Source organism: Phaenicophaeus curvirostris, chromosome 11 (assembly GCF_032191515.1).
Source record: "Phaenicophaeus curvirostris isolate KB17595 chromosome 11, BPBGC_Pcur_1.0, whole genome shotgun sequence".
In the NCBI taxonomy this organism is placed as follows: domain Eukaryota; kingdom Metazoa; phylum Chordata; class Aves; order Cuculiformes; family Cuculidae; genus Phaenicophaeus; species Phaenicophaeus curvirostris.
In genome coordinates, this window is record NC_091402.1 from 22,909,597 (window position 1) to 22,935,762 (window position 26,166).

General features: G+C 47.8%; 2 protein-coding genes across 3 annotated transcripts in view; one reads left to right on the plus strand and one right to left on the minus strand.

The window, feature by feature from the left end:
- Positions 1-1,863: 1,863 nt before the first annotated feature.
- Positions 1,864-25,887, plus strand: IPPK (inositol-pentakisphosphate 2-kinase). Of its 2 annotated transcripts, none has more exons than XM_069865510.1 (13): positions 1,864-2,029; positions 13,720-13,767; positions 16,011-16,106; positions 16,904-16,970; positions 17,520-17,641; positions 17,972-18,061; positions 18,640-18,698; positions 19,108-19,180; positions 20,133-20,412; positions 21,129-21,279; positions 21,992-22,094; positions 22,531-22,610; positions 23,223-25,887. In XM_069865510.1, exons 1-13 carry the CDS (start codon positions 1,880-1,882, stop codon positions 23,446-23,448), a joined length of 1,545 nt encoding a protein of 514 aa, XP_069721611.1. In that variant the 5' UTR covers positions 1,864-1,879; the 3' UTR covers positions 23,449-25,887. The 2 variants fall into 2 exon arrangements, with proteins under 2 accessions (XP_069721611.1, XP_069721612.1); XM_069865511.1 differs by lacking the exon at positions 1,864-2,029 and adding an exon at positions 4,288-4,307.
- The window catches only part of CENPP (centromere protein P), an 88,138-nt gene continuing 87,832 nt past the window's right edge, over positions 25,861-26,166 (minus strand). Inside the window, exon 8 of the mRNA XM_069865514.1 lies at positions 25,861-26,034. Within this exon, the coding sequence (XP_069721615.1) occupies positions 25,913-26,034 (122 nt within the window). The 3' untranslated portion in view covers positions 25,861-25,912. The remainder of the gene's footprint in view (positions 26,035-26,166) is intronic.

Consider the following 26,166-nt stretch of genomic DNA (forward strand, 5'->3'; position numbering starts at 1 on the left):
GGTTCCTTTTGCCCTGTCCTATTGCTTGTAGCTGGGACAAGAGCCACAAGAAGAGCCCCCTCGCTACCACCTCCTTTCAGCATCCTGCTCTGCAGCGCTCACAGTGTGGGAGCCCGCACGGAGCAGCCGAGGGTCAGTTCGCTCGGTCCGTCTGCGCCAGTTTGGACAATGAAGAGGGGAGAACTTGTTGCTCTCTGCGGCTCCTTGAAAAAGAAGTTGTGGTGGGGTGGGTGCTGGTCTCTTCTCCCGAGTAACAAGTGATGGGATGAGAAGAGGTGGCCTCAAGTTGTGCCAGGGGAGGTTCAGACTGGATATTGTGAAAAACGTCTTCAGTGACAGCGTGGTGAAGAGCTGGCAAAGGCTGCCCAGGGTAGAGGGGGAGTCTCTGTCTCTGGAGGGTTTTAAGAAGTGCGTGGCCGTGGCACTTGGGGATGTGGTTTAGCAGGGTCAGTGGGGTTGGGCTGGCGGTTGGACTGGGTGAGCTGAGGGGGCTTTTCCAGCCACATTGGTTTTATGAGTCTTGTAATCACCAATATTGCCCACAACTGAGCACCAAGATAGAGCTGAATATTTCAGCCAACATTAAAAATAAACCCCCAAGATTCTAAGGGGTTAAACGGATCACTGAGGATCATTAAACATAAACAGAGAGGAACTTCTGCACCAACACCCCAGTACTTCCACTAATGTGTTTAATGTGCTTATGCCTCGTTCCCGGATCTTCACTCTGCAGACACATAATGACTTACCAGTGCCCAGGCCTGCACAGCTGTCGCACTCCCAGCGGGTCATGGTGTTCCTCAAGGAGCAGCGTCGGTGGGTGCCCTCGGCAGCACAGGAGTTGCACAGGAGCACCTGCCAAAGGAGCACCACTAGACGTAGAACATGAAGATAAGGTGCAGATCTGTGGAAAACAGTGGGTTGCACTGCGGGATTCTCATGGGTGGAAATTAACTGGGATAGCTGTTACTGGATGTATAAGGTTTGCATCCTTTCAGTAAAGTTGATCTTGCTTGTTGCCACATCAACGGGGTCCTTGCCTTAATCGCTACGTGGTCCCACCGTTCAGGATCCAGCCCAGGACACACGTTGGCCACCTCGAATCACCACCTTGCCCTCCACACAGTTCAGCAAGGGGCAGTTCTGCAGCTGTGGCACCCCTCTCGAAAGACACGTGCTGATGCGGGTCAGGGGAGCAGCTGCTTTTGCGCCCACATGTACCCAATTCTGTGCCAAAAAGAGATGTCTAAAGGGGAGGGGAGGAGCACGGAGCCGGTGCACCTCTGGCTGGACGCAGCCCTGCTGCAGCCACGCGCCCAGCGCTGTGGGCCTTGCTTTGCTGACTTGAGTCCATAAGAGAGACGTTTTAAACTCTCAGGATTTCAGTTTGCAGAGTGTGTTTATAACAGCCTGGAGCAGAGATGGCTCTACGGAGACCTTAGAGAATCTTCCACTACGGTAAGGGGCTCCAGTAAAGATGGGGAGGGTCTTCTTACAAAGGTTTGTATCGATAGGACGAGGGGGAACGGCTGTAGATTGGAGAGGGGCAGAGTTAGACTGGACATAAGGAGGAATTTCTTCCCTGTGAGGGTGGGGAGACCCTGGCCGGGTTGCCCAGGGCAGGGGTGGCTGCGCCATCCCTGGAGGGGTTCCAGACCGGGTTGGATGGGGCTTGGAGCCCCGTATCTACGGGAGGTGTCCGTGCCCGTGGCAGGGGTGGGACTGGATGGCTTTTTGCGGCCCCTTCGCTCCCAACCTGCCCGGTGCCCCCACGGCGAGGACAGAGGCGCCCACAGGCCGCACGGCGCGGGGGGCGGGACTTCCTGTACCGGGGCGGGACTTCCTGTACCGGGGCGGGACTTCCTGCGGCCGCGCCGCCATGGGGGGGCGCGATCGTTACGGCGCGGCGGCGGGCGGGGCCGGGCGGGGCCGGCGGCGCGGAGCGGGCATGGAAGCGGAGAAGATGGACGAGAATGAATGGAAGTACCACGGGGAGGGCAACCAGAGCCTCGTCGTCTCGCACTGCCAGGTGTGGGGGCCGCGCCGCCGCCGGGCCCTTTGTGAGGAGGGGCGGGACGGGGACGAGCTCCGAGGCGGAGACGCCGCCGTGTGCGGGCGGGAGGCCCCGGGGAGGGGCTCGGAGCGGCCGCGTCCCGTACCGGGTGGGCTTTGAGGTCCCTTCCAGCCCGAGCCGCCCCGTGGTTCCGTGGTTGTGTGCGGAGGCGGGAGCGCTGTCCGCAGGGCCGGCCGGTGTCCCGGGCGGCGGCTCCGCGAGGAGGCCCCGGGCAGGGCCCCTGCCCCCCGCGGGTGCCTCGCGCCGGGGTCTGACTCGCACCCGGCAGAGCCCGCCCGGCGCCGCCAGGTTCCGTGTCGCTTCTTTCGCTCCTTCGCCCCGGCGAGGGGCACTCGTTCTGAACGCTGCCTGTGGCCGTGCTTGGCCTTAGACGCGCTTTGGTGTTTGACTTCAGATTCTGGCGTGGATTGGCCATAGAACGTGCCTGATGTTCCATAGATCTGAAACCGGTAAAGCCGCAGTAATAAAATGTAGGAAAAAAGTGGGGAAAAGCTACAATAAAAGCTGAATCCTGGAAACCGTTTTTAATAGTATATAAATGAATGCCTGAAAACATTCTTTTTTTTTTTTTTTTCACGGAAAGGGTCATTGGTCCCTGTCCGAGGCTGCCCAGGGAGGGGGTTGAGTCCCCTTCCCTGGAGGGGTTTAAGGGACGGGTGGACGAGGTGCTGAGGGACATGGTTTAGTGATTGATGGGTATGGTTGGACTCGATGATCCGGTGGGTCTTTTCCAACCTGGTGATTCTATGATTCTATGTCTGTTTTTCTGAATTATGAGCATAATATAGATGTTAAAAATATTAACAAATACTAAGTCTGAGAAAATGCTGGAAATCTAGACTTTAGGACAGGCACTATAGAATCGTAGAACCACAGAATGATTTGAGCGGGAGGGGACCTCAAAGCCCATCCAGTTCCACCCCTGCCATGGGCAGGGACATCTCCCACTGGATCAGGGGCTCCAAGCCCCATACAACCTGGTCCTGAACACCTCCAGGGATGGGGCAGCTCCCCACCCTCAGAGGAGAACATTTCTTCCTGAGATCTCATCTCAGTCTTCCCTCTTCCATCTTCAAAACATTCCCCCTGTCCCATCTGTCGCTGCATTCCCTGATCAAGAGCCCCTCCCCAGCTCTCCTGGAGACCCTTTCAGTACTGGAGGCAGCTCTAAGGTCTCCCTGAAGCCTTCTCCTCTCTAGGCTGAACAACCCCAACTCTCTCAGCCTGTCCTCATATCGGAAACAAGTACCACTTCTTTGGCTCTTGTTTCTTCCTTGTCTTTCTTCATATAAAATATTTTTTAAAAGGTATTTTTTTCTACAAGTAGTCAGTGAGTTTGTTTCCTGTCTAAATTTTAGCTTTGAATAAGGCAGTTTAAAGGATATTCAGTCACTGGGTGATAGGGGTCAGAATGCGTAATAGATTAATAGTGATGTAATTGTGGCATCTTTAAAGACCCGGTAAGCGAGGGAGCCTGTCGGAGACTCAGAATAGTTGTTGAGTGTGTCAGTTCTCTTTTTAACATGGTACTAAAACTTTAAGAGAGAGTAAAAGTGATGTGTTTTTTCCTTTATAGATATCTTTGGAGCAGTAAAACTTTCATCTTAGACCTTTGTGTCTGCGGAGGCGAACTCTTGTAAAACTAGGGCACATAAAATACTGTTTAGATGCTGGTTGTTACTTTGTGCCTCTTACTAACAGGACATGCTTGCATGATTAATCATCATTCTTGTGATTTCATGCCAGGTCACTCTCAGGTTTGAATAGAGCAGCAGCGTCACTAAGGTGGTGAAGTTTGTTTTAGCTGTCCTTGCTGCCTTCTGTATCTCTGCAGTTCAAGGTTTGTGTGTGTAGATACTAGTGGGAGGGACAGGATTCGATTGTGGCAAGGGAGACATGAATGGATGCTCAGATCCAAGTGCTGGGGCTGTAACTGAAAGACCAGGGTGGAGGTGTGAGCGCTGCTTGTTTCTGTGTTCTTCCTCATGATGTGTAGTGGTGTTTTGGAATGAGGGAGGGGGGAGCTTGCCCCCACCTCTGTATGTGAGAACCTCTCTTCCTTGCTGCTTCAGGAAGGTCCAAGAGGTTTTAAAAAAACCTCAACGAAATGAAAAAAACTATCCCCATCTTTCCAGAGGAGAGGGTGTGAGCTGCTTCGCCCTTTATGTAGCAAGATCCGGGGACTGGCATTTAACTCCTGCCCTCTGACCGGGGTTGGAAGCGCTGATAACAGGTACTGTGCAAGCGCAGGAATCGAGCGCGGGGTGCTGGGCTGGGGCGAGCGGCAGCCTGGCCGGGTGTGCTTGTTCTTGGTTGTGCCGAGTGAAGATGAGGAGTGAGTGGAACAAAGTGTGTTGCCAGTTCAGAGGCCTCTCATGGCTCTGCTTATTTCTTGGGTTTGCTCTGTTCCGTGCATCTTTCACTTTAAGACCTGAACATAACGCCCTGTTAATCCAGTGGTAGCGAAGCATCAAAATGAAAAACCTGCTCACAGGAAAGTCGAGTGCCCAGCAGGCAGCCCTGCCGGGGGGGCTGACGAGCCCTGGATGCAGGCAGCACACAACTGCTTGTTCCAGTGCCTTTGAGCAGCGGCCTATAGACAAAGGTTTGTCTGACAGCTGTCAGCTGGTGTTCTGTGGAACATGCTCTGTTGTCAAGGTGAAAGTGCTCTAAAGTACGGCCCGATCTGCTCTTCCTGCTACTGGTTATTGATCTGCGCTCCTGCAGAACGCTGTACTGACATGCATTCCAGAATCACTGCAAGGGCATCGCTGTGCCTTATTCATGCGGTTAAGAAGAGAGGACTTGGGCAGGGCAAGGGCTACTCAATGCGTCTCTGCTTACGGTGGTGGTTTCACAGAGTTACTTTAATTATTTCTCCAGCATTTAGAAAGTGATCTGATGAATAAAGATCGAATGTCTGCCAAGCATTTCCAGTTACCATTGTTGACTCTGGAGCTGCGCGCTTGCTCGCCTGGTGCATACTCAAACTTATACTTCCATGGCTCTTTAACATTTCAGTTCGGATGAATCTGAAGTTCTGGGAGACACAGAATATTATGGTACAAATTTCCATGTTAAAGCATTTCCTGTTGGGTTTTTTTTCAATTTTTTTTTAATTGCAGCTGTGATTAATTTAATAAAAATTGAAGCTCCATCGTGATCACAAAGCCTTTGCATAGTCTTTCAGCCTGCTGAAATGCTTTTCACTCACTGTGTTTTCATTGGAGCGTTGCTCCTTCTGTATTGAATTCTGATTTCAAGAAAGGTCTAAACCCCACTTTCCCTCCGCTCTGCGAGGACTCTGCCATAGGTATTTTCTTGATACCTATAGATACCCATAGGCGCTGCCATAGGTATCTTCTTGGAGCTGTTGGCTCTTTCGAAGGTGGAGATAACCTGGTGTTTTGGAAGAGAGCTGGAAATCCTCACTTGTAGTTCTGCATTTTAGTCCACTGTTTGCCCTTACAGAGGCCCTTAACGCTTCATTTCAGAAGGCTGCAGGAGATGTTTGTAGAAGTAGTGTAAGCAACTCTAGAAATACTGACTTGTATTTCCTCTCCGTGTCAAAACAAATGCCTGTAATCTCCAGTTTGTGCTTTATGAGATGAAACACATACATTCCTCCTGCTTGTCTCTGCAGTTGATTTACACTCTTTTCTATTATGGTAACCAAGTGCTTCATTTTATAATACGTTTGAACATGAAGCTTGTGTTTCAGGTGACTGCTGGGGGGTGGTACAAGAAAAGAGAATTTCTTTCCAGCTTGTTTATCTGATGAGATAGTCTGGAGGAACCTTGGTGTGTGTGCGCAGGAGGTTGTGCTTTGTATCTTCAGATGCCTTGGGTCTTTGTGATGACCTGCTTCTCGTCGTGGAGCACTTACAGGTCTAACAAATATCCTTGGGGTTTGAGATGGGTCTTAAGTGAGGACATAAACAGTCTGCAGAGCGTATGGGAGCTTCCAAAATGGGGAAAGGGCAGGAGGGCAGATGGCGGAGGTGAATGAAGCAGAGCTAAGGAGGCTGGGGGAGGGTATAAAGTCGGGTCATCGGACTGTCAGAAGAGTCCCAACATTGGTGCCTGTAGTAAGTGAATAACGTTTGGTTCTTTTATTTCCCTCCTTCGAGACATGGATAGAGATGGAGGAGGTTGGTGCTGCTTTCACAGGCAGCCTTCCTGTTCCTTGATCTGGCTCTGAGGGGCTTGTAGAGAGCAGAGCTTGCTGGGAGAAAGGGATGTCTTGTGTTTTCGCATGAGTCTTTGATTTCACTCTGTGTCTGTAGCAGCTTCTGCTGGCAGCTGTGTTATGGTAGCTGCAGAGTGTGTGCAGAGACACTTTCTGCATACGGGGGAGGTGGATTTGGTTTGGGGTGTTGAAATAAAACAACTGCTTAGGAGAGGGTTCTTTGTATCACATCAGTCTAGGTAATTGTTCCTAATAGTACTTCTGCAATATGAAATATTGTGCTTTGGCTGGTTGGTTTAAGAACAATGACAAATTATTCTAGTGGAAAATGTTGTTGTAGTAACCTTATTTTGAGAGAGGGCCATTGACAAGGTTGTGTGTTTAGGCACAGTGAGGTTTGCTGAAAGAGCGAGAAGCTTCTGGTCAGAATTAGTAGTTAGCTGCAGCTCTCCTGTTTGTTGCTGTTTGGCAGCAAGGGAGCAGTGCTGATCATTAATTGCTGTCTTTCTGAGAGAATCTTCTTGAGGCACTTTCTGCTGATGTCATTTTGTACAAGCTCAGAAACCTGCATGTCCTGTTTTTTCTTCCATTACATTTCTACGTGGAGTTGGCTGAATTGGTTTTGTCCTGTTGAAATTGGTAAAGAGTTGCTCCCTAAACTTCCAAGTCATTCCTGAGAAACCCTAGATTTTGACTCACGGGGAAGACCAGGGTTGGGTAAGACTTGGACTTCAACGTTTTTTATCCTTGAGGAGATTCTTCTATTCCACCTATGCTAATTGTGATTTTGGGGGGATTCCATGCTCTGAATACGTCCAAAGATTCACCAAGGCTCTGAGATGTGACACAGGGAAGAGTTTTGCTTCTGACTCTGTGGAATTTTCTGGAGGAAGCAAAATTTAGGTGTGAAGGAGTTGGACTGAGATTCTAGCAAGAACTTTAGTGAGGATTAAGGGCCATTAAAACCTCTTTTGCTTTTTTGCTAGTCTGTAGGGTATTTCTGTGACCTGGTTTCTCCAGCAGAAACCTACACCTGCACACCCTTTGTGTGCTTAGAGAAAGGACAAGAAAACAGATTGGTGGCTAAATGTAATGTTTTGCTTTGTTCCTTCCTTCCTTCCCAGTTGTAGTGGCTTCTTAAGATCTGTTTAAAACCATTATTTATTTATTTATTTATTGTCAGCAAGTTGAGGAGCTTCTGCCCAAATTCACTGAAGCAAGCAACTATAAAAACCTGTTGAAGAGCCAAGTATGCAATCAGGGGGCGTCATCAGTGGAAAAGAAAGGAAAAGCCGTCTGCCTGGCTGTAAGTAACAGTTAAGTTTTTAGGAACAGGAGGCAATCACCATTTTGAGTTGGAATTTGGGACCTGTGGCACCTGTATGAAACTTGTGCTGATCTCGATTACCTGATATTTAAGTGGTCACTAGGAAGAAACGAAGAGAGTTTCTGTTTGGTTCCTTGGCTAGACTGGTACGGCTGCGATGTAGCTGTCACAACCAATTGGCCTAACTCTGCTGGAGCACCATTGACAAAGCTTTTACTGGAAATGAAGAATTAAAACTTGGAAGCACTTCCAGTTCTGGGGATTAGCAGCAAAGCTTTCTTGACCCAAAACTGAGTCAACAGCTTGGGCCAACATCTACGTCAAATTTTTATTCCTTACAGGGATTTCAATTCCTTGTTGCCCTAGTGTTGTTAAATTTACCTTTTCCTTGGCTTTCCCAGGTTTCTGCTCTGCAAGGATTCTCTGAATGCAGGGCGATGTAGTCAGATCTTCCATAAAGTGAAAGGGAAGGTGGCACTGAGCAGCAATGCTGAACATGGAGAGGAGAAAGAACACAAAGGCAGCAATTAAAATGTTTCTTACCATGATAGAGCTTTAGGTTCCATGGAGGCAGATGGGTACACGCAGCCCGTGTGTGGGAGGAGATGGGAGACAAACCCTGTGAGTCTTTGGTCTAGTCCTCTAATGCAGTGCACAGCAACGCTTCACTGGAGCAGCACCACCACACTCCTCTCCTCCCCCAGAGGTGTCTTCTTCCTTTGCTAATAACAGAGTGCTGGAGCAGACCTGGTCTGGTGACTTTCTTCGGAAGTCCAAACTCTGCCTTATGCCTGTTTTTTCTTTCCTTTCTTCTGAGGCACTTTTCAGAGGGCTGATGTCTGTATGCACTGAAAATGTAAATTGAACCCCAGTTGTGCAGACAAGCTCAGGAGGTCATTATCTTTCATTAAAAACAATAATTTTTTTTCCTGTTTAAGCACTGTGCTGGATTAAAGTCTGTGAATTTCTTTTCACAGCTGATGAGATCTAGTTGTTATCTAAAAAGCTTTTTCTTTTTCGGTCTGATCCAAGTGTTTGGTAACTGCAATGAAGGTGGAGGTCCTGGGGCCACACTCCACTTCCCGTGCTGCTCGATGTCTGCCCTTGGTCAGCAACAGTGCTGGGCTGGTGGCTTTGGTGGAAGTGACTTGGCTGACTCATGAGCTGTGTAGGAGCAGTCAGTAGAACAGCTGATTTTATTCACTTCTCCAGTTCTTTCCTCCCCTTTAGCCTCTCAGCGGGTGATATCTTTGCCTCAGCATATTGCTCCTGAGATGCATAGTAATGCTGTCCTGACCTTCTGGTTTTAGTTAGGGAGGAGCAGAGATGCTGCATTCAATGGAGCAGTTGCCCAGGGCTTGCTTAAGTTTCTCCTAGCTGAGGTGTGCAGGATGCTTGGAATTATTAACTTGTTCTAGCTCTCCATTTTATTAGTTAACTTCATTCTTATTGTTCTGGCTTTTAATTTCCTCCCCTCCCTATTAATATTTTCCTGAAATGGTTTGTTTCCCCAGCACAGCAGCAGCTGGCAAGGCACCTTAATCCTGGGCAGTGCGTGTTTGCTGCTGGGTGGAGGTTTAGAGTACTTTAAACAACAGAAGCTTGGTATGTGTTTTTATGTTCTTGTTGGTGTAACTTAGCTGTTTGACAGACTGATGAGGTGTCTGATAGGCTGTTAAATGTTAAGGTTTTTCTTGCCTGTCTTTAGACAGCTTGTGTGCCAGGGACATCTGCCAGGTTACCCAGTCAGTCCTGCAGCTGAGGGCCAGGCATTGATTGGCTTACTCATTCTCTCTGGTGTGCATTTCCACCTTGTCCAGGGGGTGTATAACTGGATATCACTTCAGGCACTGTGATTACATGGCTTACCTGAAGGGCAAACACTTCCTTCTTACTCCTGCCTAGTGCAGTCATAAAATTCTCCTGGAATCGGTACCATCTGCAAATTGCAGGGTTATACAAAGCTTAGCTGCAAAGTGGGACCTGAGTTAATGCTTAACTGTCATGGGAATCTGGAGCATAAGCAGGCAGGAGAAAAAGGGGAAGGAGCACCTGAAGCCGCGTGCAAGCTGAGAGCCCTGTGCTAAGGAAAGCAAAAATCGTGGTGGTTTGCTTAACATACTGAATGGTGCTATGCAGAAATCCCTTATTTGTGGAATGCGATGAAAAGACTGTTCTTAAGGGGCTCCTATGCTAAATAAAAGAGTATTATTCTGATTTTTTAATGGGTTCTTGCACTTTACGTGAGCAATTGCTAAACTTCCTCTGTATTGTCAGGAAACGTAGCTTTCCTCACTTTGTTCTGTGTGATCTTATCCACTTTATGCAGAACAAAAGGGGGCTGGAAGACACTCCATCTGTACAATATTCTGTACAAGATATCTGTACAATATCTGTGTACTTCATTCAAAAGCTGCAGAATTTTCCAGTGCTTGATATGTGTTCATCTCCTCCATCTCCATGTTGCACAGAACACTGACACCCTGGCTGAGGAGACCTTTACAGGTGTCGTGTGTCGAGTACCGTGGAGGTAAGCTTAGACTGAGGTGCCCAGGCTGCGTGGGGGCCTGCTTTTACAGCCGTGACTGGTGGTGGTGTGTGTGATTGGTTGCAACAAATAGGTTAGTAATAATTGTCAGGAGAGGTTTGTTACCAGACTGTGTGAGAGTTTCCCCCTGTGGTGTTCATGATGGAGGCTTGTGGCTTTTACGTGGACACCTTTAAAACAAAGTGGGCTTTCGTGTTCTGCTTGCGTATCACGTGCCTTGTCAGAGTGACTGTATTGCCAGCAGAGCGCGGTGGGCAGGTGAGGAACTTTGTGATGGGAAATGGTGTACAGGGCTTACAAAAACACTGGCAAGTTCTTGGATATCACAGTTCCTGACCCTGGAGTGAGGGAGTTAAACAGTGTGGGGAGAGTGGTGGGCTAAGACATCGCTCCCCAAAGCATCTTGGTTTCTACCAGTAGATCTTGCATATGTGAACCTAAATAGGTAACCAACTAGATAAGGATCTTATAATTGTACTGGGCAGCTGCAGAACCAGATGTTAGAGTAAGGCTTTGCCTCCAGACAAAACCAGTCAGTGTTTGCTGTTTGGAATAATAATAGAGTAATAACAAATGACGTGAACCTGCTCATTTGGAAAAGCAGGGGCCGAAGTGATGTTTCCCAGGCTTTGTGTTTGGACAGGCTAATTCTTCATCTTTACATACAGAAGTTTATTTTAAAGCCGTGTGCACTGGGGTGGTAAAAGCAGAAGGAGAATACACATCTCTGCACTTCTAAACAATTTTGCTGGCATTACCTGGACTGGTGCCAGTTGTGTTTTGGCTTAACTACCGAGGATTGCTTTGTTTCCGGATTTCACTTAGTAAGATTGAAATAATAGCTGTAGTAACTGCTTTGGAGAAGAAAAATTCTTGCAAATAACCTTCTGGGGGACTAAGACCAGCAAACTGTTCTTTCCCAAGATATGTTAGGACGAGTCATCTGTATGCATCCATGTTTTCTGATGCCAGTGACTTCTGTGAGCATGTGTTCACAGCCCCTCCCACAGCTTCTTATCTCCTTATTGGCAAATGCTAACTGCCAGTTATGATTTAAACCAAACAATTGTTTCATGATGGGATTTGCCTTTCTCGGTGGGACCACAGGCTTGAGGCAGGAGTCTCAAACAACTGTGGCTGGAGATTGTGCCTCTCCAGAACATGGGATCCTGAGTACATCACCTCAGCAGCTGAGGGACTTGTCAGTCTCTCTCAAGAGACACAGGTTTCAGTATCCCTGTTGTTATCATTTGTTTTGAGTTCTCTGTAGCAATTGGAGGTGGTTTTTGTTGTAGCCATGGTAGGGTCCTTGATGCTAGTAAGGATGTTTGTTATCTGTTATCAAACTGCTGTTCTCTGGTGAGGATGAGAGCAATCGTGTTTGATATTCTGATGGCTTTTTTCAGTCTTTTCTCACTGGCTGGATGCTGAACATCTTTGCAGAGAAAGAGTTGCAGAAGTTCAAACAATTGTGCGCAGAATTCTTCCTTTGAATTCACTTTTTTCCTAGCTTGCCTTGCTTCTTCCAAAGACGTGAGGCCTCTTCACGTTTCTTGTATTACATTTGCCTGCCTCCATGCAAGGTTTCTTTTTTCTCTGCTTGATTTTTGCAGCCTGTGTTTTCATCTTTTCGTTTGTATAGGACTGCTATCTGATTACCCAACCACCTGGATGGTAACGGTGCGTTGATGGATGTGTGACGCAATGGAAGGACTTACGGGGATGCACGTAGGGAATGGAATCTAGATCTAGAGTATTAGGATCCAGGTGGTGTGATTCTCAGAGTGCCAAGGAGCAGCCACTGAAGGAATCTGTGCTCTTCTGGATTGGGGCCGTTCAGTTGGGTATTATGTCTTTGATGTGCAATCTGTAAATACAACAGATCTAAGAATTTAAGATGACTGACAAAAACCCTCATGATAACAACCACCGACAGTATTTCCAAGGAAAGTCAAGTGAATCAGGAATGCAACAGCATGAAAAACGTGGAACAACATTTGCAGCGGTGATAATTCTGATGTGGGTGGCATTGCTGATGTCCGATGAGTTAAGCTTTGTCCTGTAGCAATGTGCTTGTGTAACCTGTGCATTGCACAAAGGGATGGAGCTGGCTGAGCACTTCCCCCTGAAAGAAAAAAGTGTTGTGGTTTGGGTTTTTTTGCTCTGCTTATCCGACAGCCTCGCTATGGCACAGCGTGGGCCAACTGGCTGTGGTGCATCTGTGGCTGAAAGGTGTGGTTTAGACTGTTGTTTTGTCTTGATGTCTTTAGACAAGTGATGTGTTCTTTTGCTATTACGGTTTGGTCATTTTATCCTCTTCAGAAATGAACAAATACTGCAGTGAGTCCTGTGAGAGCAGTCAGGTTCCCAGAACTAGCTGGGAACCGATTGATAGATAAATATCTACAACACCCCTGAAATGCAACATCATTGAGTTACTGAACTGATTAGAAGTGGTGAGCAGGTGACTCGATTGCTGATCCACTTGTTAATGGATATTTTGAGCAGGGGGTCTGAGCTTTTGCAGTAAAAGTGACACCCTGCATGCACGGAGCACGTTGATGCACGGGCTTCATTCAGAATGGGCAGCATCCCCCAGCAATCCTACCAAACCAAGGTGGAGATGTTGGTGTTCATTTTAGATCTTGTAGAAGAAGCTGAATCAAAATTCAGCCAAGAAACCTTTCACCTGAGAGCATTTTCCATCTGTAGGGGAACTATGTGGTTGTGCCCAGCTGGTGTTATCCACACCTCATCCAGAGAGGCTGCAGCGCCTCAGGGGGGTGAATGTCTTGACAATCAGATACTTAGGGTGACTAATCTGAGGCAGGGCCTTTCCTAGTGAGGCTGCAGGTTCCTTAATATTATGTCAGAATTTGCTTTTCGTATAAACAGTCTGTTTAATGAATGGAATGGTTAATTTCAGCAAGGTTGTATTCAGAGGAAGGTGCTTCAGGTGACTTGTGGTGTGACTCGTGGCACTTAGCAGGCTCAAGGAAAAAGGCTTGATGTGCTTAGGACAGCTACAAAAGATTTCTATCCCAACTCTTAAATCTAAAGGCTGAAGCTGTCTTCAGAATTTGCATACTTTGAAAACATGAAGGGTTTTGAGTTGTTACAAAACTTTATAGAAATCGTAAAAATGACAAAAATTAGTGTGGCTTTTTTTTAAAGGTAAAATATTTAGAGACCTGCTGCATTTGTCCCTGTGTTATGTGTTGCTTTCTGGAAGCTCAGGAGCTGAAGGTTTAATGTTCATCTGTAGAGCTCTGTTACACGCTGGTAACTCGCGTGTCTCCGTACTTTGTGATCTGAGCTGATACTGTAAGCAGATGATATTGGAGTGGGGCTTGCATGTTTTCCCAGAGATGGCAGGTCTGGAGTCAGACGGTGTATTTGATTTTGAGATGAACGAAGAAACCATCTAAAACACCTGGTTTGCTTTGCTTTTTTCTTCCCCTACTGACCGGGACAGGGTAGATTGGGGATGAGACAATTGTGCTGTTCAGAAATTCTAATGTACTTCAATGCTAATGAACTTCAATGCTAATGAAGCTGTTTTCTTTCCTGTCTTCCTCTAGCGCTGTGTGGTGCTGCGGTTTCTGAAGTCCCCCCCGAACCAGAACAAGGTAAGATTCAACACGTGCTGCTAACAAAAGCCCCCAGGTAATCAAGTAACCAGCCTGAGCGGAAACAGGAAACCTGTGAGAACCCCGACTGACGGGAGTGAGAACAAGGGGTGTTTTGAAATGTGCCTGTCTCTCGGGAGCTCTGGCGACAGGAGGAAACTTGAGGTCTTCTGACATAACTAAGATTGTGTGACTGCTGTCAAGGCCTTTGTGTAGGACAGATCATGACTGCAGTGTGTAGAAGGTGAGGCTTTCCGTAAGGAGAGTGGTGGCAACAGAGGACGCATTAACGTGGCCAATGAATGTTGGAGAGTTGCGATGCTGAGGAAGACACGGCAGTGTTACTGACTGTTGCTTGGCAGGACAGGCGAGGGGCAGCACAGAGCTGGTGTCACGGGAAAGCTCTGCTGTTCACTACCGATTCAGCGACTAAAACACCATGGAGCCTGGTCAAAGCGATGAAATATTGATGGAATAGCCTTTGCCAGAGGGTGGGTTTAGTTTCCTATCTGTTGCAAAAAGAACATGGCAGGACACAATCTGCCAGTTCCTTGGCCTGTGGCAGAAGGTTTTTCTGCTGGAACAGAAGTGAGTTACCTTGGATCTGCTTGAACGGGGATAAAAAATGATCAAGAATTGGAGGTGGAGGGTGAAAGTGAAGTGTCAGCACAGTGCTCCATGGGGACAAAACAGAGCACGAGGGGCAGGAGGTTCCAGTTCTGCCATCAGTCTCCTGCGGAGTCCTCAGGGTGTGTTACCTGAGAGGTGCTGGCAAAGCCTGAGCTGCAGCAGCTACTGAACTATGGCTTTGTCCGGTTCAGTGGCAGCTTTCCCATGAGAAAGAACTACAGAAAGCACTATGGCCATGCGGCAAGCTTGGGGGAAGCCCTTAACTTCAGGGAAACAGAAACAAGGATGAATGTGAAGTGCACATACAGGGAGGGCATTTTGCTTTAGATCAGGAAGGTGAACGGGAAGCGCGTTCAGTTTAATAAGGGACAACAAAGTTTCTGAAGCAGCTCAGGGGGAAGCAGAGGAAGGCAAGGCCCATGAACGCAGTGTGTGTACGGGTTATTTGTTGCCTTTCTGCTATTGTTGCGCCTGGAGAAAAGTCTGGGAAACCCAAAGCATGATTCAAGTAAGTTTTTGATCCTCTTATGGCGGCAGGGCTTCAAGAATGTCTCCTTTTAATTACAGATATTTTAATTGGTGCTGGCTGTGGTCTTTCCTCCTTTGTCTAGACTTTGTCACTATGTCAGTGTTGTCCTCTTAGCATTTTATTTTCTCTTACCCTGCTCTGTTTAGTTTTTCTTCTCCCGCTTGTATTTTCTCCTCTACCTTGGATGTGAGTGTGGCACTTTTTCTTCCTCTGCTGTTAGTCGGTCCCAAGAGTAAGCGCATCGTCCAGTGCGTTACAGAATGGAGAGGGAGGCAGAGCTGTGCTGTTCCAGGAAAACTTTGTGTTATGAAAAGGACACAGGAGCATGGAGACTGTGGTAACAATAAAATACTGTGCAGAGAACAAGAGTATGCTGGAGTGCTGGGAACGCAGTAGTGGTGTTGCAAAGCTTCTCTGTGACCTCTGTCAAAGCCAGCCTGCACTGATGTTGCTGTCCTGCTTCCAGGACTCACTTAGCTTTGTTTCTGTATTGTTTTAGCATTTTTGTCTTGTAGAAGAACTTTAGTGTTTTGTTATAGACACATAATATAAAATTAATGGAAGATGACTTTATGGTAAAATCTTTCACTGTCTGGGGCAGGATTTGGCAAATTCTGTACCTGTCCATGCACGGGTTTGTGATGTGGCTCAGTCTTTCAGGCCATTCTTTCCCAAATCTCCAGGTGAGGTATTTTATACCACTCACTTGGAGCCCCTCTTGCACTTCCCTTGTTAAGAGAGGCACAGAGCCTGCGTCTCACCTACTGTTACAGTTCTTTGAGTTGTTTTAACAAGGGCAGAGCAGATCTTGAGTACTCTTCCCTGCTTCCATCTTCATTTTCTCTGCCCCTTTCCCCCTGAAATTTGGTCAGAAGAGGTGATTGTTCTTTTTGTTTTCTGGGTCATCTAAGTCTCTCAGACAGCAGTGGGGAAATAAATGTAGCACATGTTTGTGTCTAATTTCAACCTACCAACCTCTGCAGAGCAATTAGGCTACTTTGCTCAGTCATTGACCAGGTGCATATGTTCTTGAGGGTTGTTTATCATTCTCTCACAGTTAAATGACACCGTTTCTGTCTTGCAGACTCCAGAGGAAATACTACAGCATCTACGAAATATCGTTGACTTTGGAAAGCATGTCATGAAGCAATTCTTCGGGGAGAGTTATGTTCACCATGGGGTAAATATTTTATTCTTAAAATAAGTGGCTTATGCACTGTGAGCACTGAGTGCCCATAAAGGGAATCAATAGGGCTTACAGATATTCTTGAGCAAGATAAACATGCAGGAGGCATTTGGATCAGACCAAAGATTCCCACTCTGCTGCTGAGGTGATTGGACTGCCCTCTGTAATATAATTGGACTGCCCTTGAAATACTTCAAGCTACTGGTGAGAAGAGCAGTCGTTTCTGCCCCGCGTGAGGCTGAGGTGTGTGAGGGAGTTCTTTAGACTGACTGCAGAGCACGGCAGGGAATTTGGTCCATGTGAATTGTTTCTGTGCAGTTAGAGGTAGCCCTGTTTCTTGCCGCTGACTCGGTTCTTCTGGGCAGCCAGATCTGGTAACTGAACATGGGGTCCCAGAGTGGAGAAGTTGGACCTTCTCCTGCACTTGAGCTGCACAGTCCTGCCTGGGAAGGGTGGGAGGTGAGACTTGGGGTGGGATGAAATAGGGCGTTTCATTTGCAAAAAGGACAAAGTGATGCAGGTTTCTCCATGCATGTTAAGCTTTCACTGGAAATGCTCTTTCTCTTGCATTCCTTTAAATTAGCTTTTGTTTCTCATAGTGGAGTGTCGCCTGTGATTGCAGGCGCAGGTGTCACAACAGACGGTCAGTGGAGGGAGAAGCTGCTGCCTGCACAGCTCCCTGTACTGCTAACATCCACAGGGCTGTGGTGTGCTGCTCACAGACCCACAGATTGGACATTCATTTTGTGTTGAAAAAAAAAAAAAAATTTTACCTTTCTTTTTTTCACTAGGAAATTGTTCAGCTGCCTTTAGACTTTGTCAGACAGCTCTGCTTGAAAATTCAGCCAGAGAGGCCTGGTAAGCATTAATGGGGGGCCCTGCTCAAACTGTAGAGCACTGTGCTTTGTTATAAAGTTACAAAGCATCGTCCTGCAGCACATGAGGAAACTTCTTGCAGGATTTCAACAATGACAAGTTGAAAATCTGTTGAGAAAAAGTGTGTTCAGGAATGAAAAGTTGCATCTGACACAAGTTTGATCAAACTAGGGAATGGGATCCACTATAAGCCCGTGTGTATGAAATCTTTAACAGGCTTTCAGCTTGCTGTGAAGGCCTTTACCAAGCTCAGCAAGGGGAGGTGGGAGAGGTGCCCTGGAACTGCTGGCTCTTTGCAGCAGCAGCTCTGGAGACACTGTGGGTGCCTGCCCAAGGCTTGGGAAGCTGAAAATGGGTTGATTGAGGGGAGGGCAAATTTATGCAGGGGCATCGTTGGCTAAAGCCCACTACGCTGTTTTGTCTTTCCTAGTTGGTTCCCACTCCTCTACTCAGTGAACAAGAAAACTGCAGAGCAAACTAAACCTCCATGCGCATCGTTATCTGGTTGGTGTTGTGCTTTGTTTCCCCCAGAGTCTCGCTGCGATAAGGACATGGACACTCTTAGTGGTTACGCGATGTGCCTTCCCAACCTGACCCGGCTGCAGCCCTACCGCTTTGTGGAGCACCGGCCCATCCTCTGCATAGAGATTAAGGTGTGGAACGGGAGGGGCACCTGCGGGGACTGCGTGTTTCGTGTGTGCTGACCAGAGCACCGTCACTGAGTGCAGCAGGGCATAAGGCGGAGCTCACTGCTTTCCCCGGGACCTATGGGGTGGAACAGCCCCCTCCCTCTTCCAGTTCCTGACCTTCTGAAACTTGGGAGGCTTTTTGTAGGCCACAGCTTTGTGCGTCCTTATTTATTAAGTGAGGACTGGGAATAATATAAAGCTTTTAAGTGGTTTATATTTTTCTTTAACTAGAAAGCGTTGCATGTGTTTCGATAAAGGAAGAAATATTTATGACCTTTCTTGTTTTTGTTTTAGCCGAAGTGTGGCTTCATTCCTTTTTCCAGCCATGTTTCACAGGAGATAAAGCACAAGGTGTGTCGTTACTGTATGCATCAGCATCTGAAGGTAATGTTTTAAAGTACTCCTGCTACCCAGTGGCTGCTCTGTACTTGATGTGCTACTCCAGTCTTGCTTCCCTGTTGAAACTTGCTTCAGCCGTGACTAAAGCCAGTAGGCGGCTGCATGCCTGAGTTGCTGGGTGTGAGTCTGGTGAGAGATGGAACGAGTTCCCTGGGAGCTGGCGCACAGAAACACGTGATCAGTCTTTGGGAAGCCTTAATGCTCTTGATTGGGTCAGCTCTGGTGACAAAATTGCCTCTTGAGTACCACTCACTAATCACCTGGTGGCATTCTGTAACTTGGAACAGCACGGAACCCACGTGGAATTCTTGTGCGCGGTGCCCAGCGTGTGTCTGAAATGCTGTAACTGCCGTGCTGTAACGTAGTGCGATTTTACTCTGCGCTTCCCGTTTGTGAATGCAGTGCGAGTGGCTGGAGGTAAATACAAGGGGGAAGGCCCCTGGTGGCAGGAGCTGTGTCTTCCGAGGGCTTTTTGGGGTGTCTGTGCCACGCACCCGACTGCAGACATGACCGAGAGCAGTTGTTTCACAGCGATTAACAGTAGTGGTCTGGGTTTTCAACAGGTAGCAAATGGCAAGTGGAAGCGACCGAGTAAATACTGCCCGCTGGATCTCTTCTCAGGGTAAGGAAGTGTGTGACTTACTCTGCTTTTGCCGAACTATCTCTGTTAGGGTGTTTGGTTGAATTACTTTGACTTCCACTGTAGTAGTGAGGATGATTGTGCCTGCTTGTCTGACTTCTGTGGTGGGTGTTCCTGGTCTCTGTACCTCTTTGCCCCTGTCTCAGGAATCAGCCTCTTACTGAGGTTCCGGTGCTCTGGCACAGAATACTGCACCCAAGAGCTCTTTGTTGCTCGGAGTTGAAGTGCTCATTGGAAGAGCTGCTCTGTCTTTGCAGTTATTTCAGCACCAGTAAAAGGCTTAATGGGCGCCCTGCTCTGGTTCCTTAGAGCTCCACCTCCCACCCCCGGCATGGGTGCAAACAGCTAAAGGCCGTGATAAAACATTCTTGGATTTATTTGTTTTCCCCAGAAACAAACAGCGAATGCACTTTGCTTTGAAGAGTTTATTACAGGAGGCACAGAACAACTTGAAAATATTTAAGGTAAGCAATCGCATCTCTCCGCTTGCTTTTTTTGCCTTGGCTTTTAAACAACTTGACTTAAGCATCTGAACAGTCCAGATCCGCCTTCAAAACTGCCTGATCAGCACTGTCACTACTGGCCCCACCAAAGGAAACAGGAGAATTCTTAGTTTCATCTCAAGTTAGGCCAGGTCAGTGATCCTTTCCCATAATGGCTCAGTCCGAGAGGGTTGCTCAGGAACAGCTGGTAGAAGAAGGTAGAAAAGGACTCTTGCAGATGGCCAAAGCTTTCAGCTTTCTGTGTTTCCTCAGGAGGAAGAAGGTAGAGAACTTTGCACGTTGCTGCAGATGTTTAGAAGTTACTGCCAGCAGCACAATGTGCCTGGTTGGGGATGGGAAAAGCTTCCTCCTCTGTGGGAGTAACTTGGGAAAAACAAAGTGGTAACTGATGGCTTATGCAGATTTTCACATTGATTCTAGGAAATAAGATTCTTTACAACCTATTTCCAGTATTAAAGCAACTGTTTTTGTACCACTTAAACTTGTAAGAACTGTCCTGGTTTTCCTGTTAGTACAGTTAACTGCCACGCCATCTCCATCCCTTTCTGCAGCCTTCTGGTTTCCAATTTGGCCCTTAAAAGAAGGGGGTTCCATACATCGCTTCTTCACTATGGATATTATTCAGAAAAAAACCTATAGGAAAATGTTATATGAGTTCACTTGTGTTATTCTGATTTCTTAGAGTTGGTTAAATTGGGAAAGCAGCAAGTGACTTACATGGGTTTTTGGTGCCAACTCAGAGGTTGTCACCAGGGTGTCTGGTAAAACCGGAGGGGCAATGTGTGCATGGGTGTGCAGGCTGTTCACTGATGCACGTTTCGGTGCTAGGTGCCCTTAATTCTGGTGTTTTGATTAACCAAGTATGAATAGCTGGATTTTGTGAAGTGCTAATTTTTTTTTGTCTCGTTTGCAGAACGGGGAACTAATTTATGGCTGTAAAGATGACCAGGACTATCTCTCTGACTGGAACGAACTCGCTCGTCACTTAAAGCCTTTCTTTTTCCCTTCCAATGGGCTGGTCAGTGGACCCCACTGCACAAGGACAATTGTTAAAGAACTCATCCATGTTATAACCATGGCGCTGCTGAGTAGTACAGAGGCCTGCAGGGCAGGCGATATGAAGACTGTTCCTATCTCACAAGGAAGAAGCTACTGTGAAGCAAGTGCTTTTAACAAGGAGCTGGCAAGAAATGGTAAGCAATAACTTGTTGAGCACTGTCAAAAATGAACCGTTTATCACATAACGGTTTGGATCTCTGCCTCTCACTTGCTCTTCCTTACTGATGTGAGAACAGAAACAGTGGGGTTTTAGTGACCATTTGAGTTCTGAGCTGCATAACTGCTGGGTAATTGCTTTATTGACATGACCTTGTAGCGAGCACTTCTAGCACTGTAAAGCTCTATTTACTCCACGTGCTGCTAGTTATCCTAACGATACAAACAGCATGCTGCTTACTCTGCTTTTGAGGAAGATCTTCCTTGCTGGTGGGTTTTATTGTCTGTTGCTCTTACAGAAATTACAGCAAATACCCATTGCTTTATACTATACTGAAAGACCCTGTATCTGAAATGCTCAGTCCTTACTGCTGAAAGTGGATTTGTAGCAGCTTCAAACTCATATGAAAAAGTTCTTGTAGCCTCAATCACATAGATTGAAGTCTGGGGCTTTGTGTAACTTGTATGTCGTGTGCTGGGTGGTTTGTTCTGCAGTCACCTCTGTGTGGATTAAATGTGCAGGTGAGCGCACGCACCTGGCCCCCTGGTGCCTGGAGACTGAACTGGGTTGCGTTGTTTTTTCCTGGTGACTGGTCTGAAGAGTGTGTGGATTTGCTTTGTGAACAAGCTCCTGTGATGGCAAACTGTAAAGACAACTCGGATCTGCCTTATTTGAAAATGTATTTTCTCCTAGGTAAACACAAACTGGAGAGCTCTGGCTTACCGAGGGGCTGTCTCCTTTACAAAACCCTTCAGGCGCAGATGCTCGACATGCTGGATATTGAAGGACTCTACCCCCTGTACAGCCGAGTTGAGCAGTACCTGGAGGAATTCCCTGAAGAGCGGTAAGGCTTGATGGTTTTGCTTTTCTGTTTGGAGCCAGTGGGTGTGCAGCAGGATGCGCTCTGTGCGGTTCTGCCGCTGCTCACACGAGGGCGTGCGGGTCTCGCTGTGAGGTGTTGCTGCCGCCACACTGGAGTGAAGCGTTGTCTGAAGTTTGTCCTGAATCACTGGCTGTGTGGCTTGCCTGTGTATTTGTGCATCAAACAATCACCTGGAGATGCGTCCTGTCCCCTGGGGGTCAGTGTCCTGCATACCCCGCTTTTTCCCAGCCCAGCAGTTCAGCGAGAGTTCAGGTGTTTGACTTGAGAAGGAGGAGGCCGAGTAAACCCTTCCCCTGTCAGCACAGAACGGAGATGTGAAGACCCCCAGTACTGTCAGCGAGCGTCCAGGGAGGTCCCACAAACCATTACAAATGTTGAAACATACCCATTTTTGCCAAAATACTGTTCTTGTGCTTGTACGCAGGTGGCAGTGGATTAGCAGTGGTTCATCATCTTTAAAAAAACCGACCCAAACGCTAGACAGCAAATCCTAAGTGATGTGAGAGTAACAGGGACTGGTCATGGTGCGCATTAGCTTTCTGAGTATCGGGCTACTGCTGTGTTTATCGGTGTCGCTGGTTTTTCTGAGTATCTGGGCTGCCGAAGAAAGATTTTGTTGATCATCTTCTCAGCCTCTTGGCTGTGCGTAAATCTTCTTTTACAATTTCTTTAGAAGTACCTTACAGATCGACGGGCCGTACAATGAGGCGTTTTATGAGAAGCTGCTAGATCTTTCAACTGAAGACGACGGGACGGTGGCCTTTGCACTGACAAAGGTACTTCTGTGCGCGGTGTTGATGCTGCATCAGCCGGTCTAAGGGTGGCCCGTTAGCATCACTGTCTTGTGAGAGGCCTGGGCCGGTGGGGTGCGTAACTGGGGCTGGGGTATCGTGATAGCGGCGGCAGTTAAAAACATGCACACACACACGGAAATAGTTCTTGAGAGAAAAAGAGCTGGTTATTTCCTTTCTAGGTGGGGGAAGTGTTTGCGTGAACTGGTGCTGGTTTGGCCTTTGAGTAAAGAACCTGCAGGAAATGAACATGGTTCTTGCAGGATGCTGGAACAGCGCTTGCTCTGCTGACCCGCTGTTAGAGGGAGAAGGTCCAGCTCTTAGGATACCAACACACTGCTCTGATGCATTTTATAACGAGCCGCGAGTTTCTCTCAAGGCAGACACTGGAAGAGCAGGCTGACGTTCTGTTGTTGCCCAGGTGCAGCAGTACCGGATAGCGATGACTGCTAAAGACTGCTCCATCATGATCGCCCTCTCGCCCTGCCTGCAAGACGAATGGTAAGAGCCCTGCTACGAACTACCCGGCTCCGTCAGGAACCGGAGCTGCATTTGCCCCATTCAGGCAGTTTGTTCCTGCCCAGGACCCAGCTGGGAGCCTGTCAGTACAGTGGAGGTTTTGCTTAAGAGCAAGAGTCTGTTTCCAAAGAGTTTTATGTTGACAAAAAGGGGTAAGATTTCCTAGTTACTCCCTTCCTGAAACGTGCACTGATTGTTCACGGCGGAGCTGCCCGGGTTTCACCAGGCACAGTTTTTCTGCCTTGCTGAGGCAGGAGGAGAGATTTTTCCAGGTGAGCTGCCTCTCACCGCCTGATTAGAGGAGTCTTTATTAAGCGCATCAATAAAACCCAGGCACAGCGCCCGGGTAGAGTCACTGATGGCAGAGATGGTGCCGGAGCAGGGTTTGACTTTGGCTGTTGGGGAAGCTGCAAGGAAACCGGCTGGAGGTGTCAGCAACTGTGCTTTTAGCCTGGCTGAGCTGCAGCTGCAGGGCCCTAAATGCTGCGTTAGCTGAAGTTTGTCTAAATGTTAGTCATGAATGCGAGGGGCCTCGGGGCACACACAACCATTCCCTTCCATGACTCAGACATGCAATCGGGTTTTGTTTTCCAGCTCGGAGCAGAGACCTGTGGTACTGACGTCCAAATCCAGATTCATCTTTTCCGTTTCCGTCCTGGACCTGGACCTCAAGCCCTATGACAGCATTCCTCACCAGTACAAACTCGACGGCAAGATCGTGAACTACTACCTGAGGAACGTACAGGCCAAAGACGACCCCGTGATGTCTGGTCTCTTCAAGGAGAATGAAGACTGCACGTTAGTTCTCCACAAAGTGTGACCGACTCCTTGAGGTTATTTTTATTGGAACACATGAGAAAGTGAAAAGTTAATGGATACGATTATGGTGATTTTATTTCTATTGTGTTCAGTGCATTTTCAGCTGTGAATGTTCTTGCTTTAAGAAATGATTTCTCATTGGGATGCCTTTTCAGAGACATGGGATAGCACTAAGCCACGCGTCCACCGAATAACCTGAATGAATGTATTCAATGTGACAAGGCAGCTAACGGGCCGTACTGGGAGCCAGAGGACAGGGCAAGTTTATACTAAAACTCTACTTCCTTAGTGTTGAAAGAGCACAGAATTGAAAGGTTCCCGAAGTCTTGCACTAACGTAGGAAGGCTAATGACTAATGAGAGAATTGCCTTGTGCTCAGTGTCTCCTGTACCTACTGGGACAAGGGACTGCTCTGACAAAACTCGACATAAAGCTTTACCATTAAGTCCCCTGAAGTACAACTGAGGTGGCTGCTCAAGTGTTACTGAGCTATGAGCTGCCATGTGCTGCAGAACGTGGTTCAGTCCTTGTGCCTGGGACTGAGAACTCCAGGACCCCTGAGAGGCTCTGTGTTCACCTTCTATCTGCTCAAAGCTTCAGAAGCTGAGGGGCAGAGGTTACAGGTAAGCATCCTTGAGTTTTATGACAGCTGGGCTTCACCTGGCTGCCACAGCGGTCTTTGATTTCTGTACATGATGTGCTGCTATTGAAGGTGAAACCACAGCTCACTCTTCCCCTGAATGAAGCTCTAACAGTAACGTGTGCTCCGCGTTCGGGGTTGTTTCAGGTCAGGTTGTGTCAGGCTGGCAGTGATCGGCTGGGCCCCACCTACTGCTAGCAGACCACCTGCTCTTGGGCTCCTTCTTTTTAAGTGATACAGGCAAAAAGGCGACAGCATCTGATTTTCTGAAGCTGCAGGGGTCACGTCCTCAGGCTGAGCACTGGAGCCAGACTGGCGTCACTATGCCAGCGATTCAGCGAGGGCACGTGCAGCTGAAAGCTTGAGGTTTCGCAGTAAAAGCTGCCCTCGAGGAAGGCCCCGAGCTTGAGAGTAAGGATTTGTTCAAAGCAAGGAAGGATGGACTGGCCACCACAGAAGGTTTCAGGTTTCAGTGCTGTAACTGTGCCCATCAACCAAATGTGTTCATTTTCACACTAGAAAGAGCTAAAAATGAAATAAAGGAAAGCCTACACAAAAGGAGCTAAACCAGTCCCATGCTGGTGGATAAAGCAGCAATGTATTTTGCCTGTCTCCTGGGTCTCAAACTTGACCGTAACCTGCCTTACACCCAGCAGGATCCTCTGTAGAGTTGCTGCTCATCAACACTGAATCTCTGGCGTCGCTGAGCTGCGGACTGACAGAAACTGGTCTGGTCTGTCAGTCCTTCCTGACCTACCAGAACAGCAGGAGGCTGTTCGAGTGATCAGATAGTGGTGCTTCAGCTCTTGGTTTCTCTCCCCTTTTTGCTATTGCTATAGAAAAATCCATAGTAACTTATAAACGGAGCCGGCAGTTGTGTTGGTTGCGTGGCTGGAGCAGCTGTGGGTTTGAGAAGGACGTCTCTTAGCGTTACCTGAGACCCAAAATGGTGTTTTGGCCCCTCGTATTTCAGGAACAACGGTCCCTCCCTGCCCTAGAGGAGGTGAGGTGCAGAGGTGCAGGTCTGGCTGCGAGCACTGGTGCTGAGCTGAACCCTGCTGACAAATGGTACGTCTGAGGGCGCTGAGGGAGGAGTACGAGGCATCTGCCTGATCCCACTATTTCTTCAGGGATGAGTGTATGGAATGTGGTGCTTTCATAATGTGTTGCCTACTGGAGCTTCCCCCTCGCAGCAGGGACAGGGCAGCGGTGAACTCGTCCCTCTCTTACAGAAGGGTGATGGTCCTTGTCCTGTTCCGCGCTGTCAGCTCGGGGTGGGGGGAAGCAGTTCCTTTGCGCAGATGCCCTTTGTTCTTTTTAGCATAGTTTGTCTTTGAGATCTTCACGCTGTCTCCTTCCCCCTAATTTAATGCGAAGGCTCCGTAACTGTCCTGGGGGGGGGTCTCTTCCCGTTCTCTCATCATTTTAAAATCACTGTACTTTACAGAGCTGTGAAATGGATTTTTATGTACTTGATTTTGACAGTGCATGATCTTTTAACACTTTCCAGGCGTCTAGGAAACGTTGAGCAGATACAAACCACTCTGGTACATTAATGATTCAGAGGGAGATTTATAATGAAATCACTCTGTACATGTAACTATTTTATTTGGCATTTTTGTATTTAAATGGCTGTATTTATTTTCATGTCATGACAATTTATATATAACGTGCCATAATTGTACAGATAGCATGGTTTATGAGTATGGTTTCTAAATGGAAAATAACTTAATGTTTATATTCAATAAAATTATAGACTGTGTAACACAATATCTTAATTAAAACTACTTTTGAAATGGCTACCTGCTGTAAGTGAGGCTGCTGTTCATTCCTGCAAGCTGAGCGCTCTGATCAGGTTCTCGATGGCCGCCTCGACCCCCAGCAGGAGCAGAAGGCTCCGGAACCGCATGGGGGCCTTTTCCAGCGTAACCAGCTTCTGCTCCAGGACTGCAAGAAGAAGGCAACGGTGGACATGGGTGTCAGACAGCGGCTGCCAGGGGCCTGTGTGGGGATCAAGGGGTTCCCTGCTCTCTGGGGGGGGCGGTAGGTGGTGGGTGAGCCCCTTTACCTGGTGTGGGA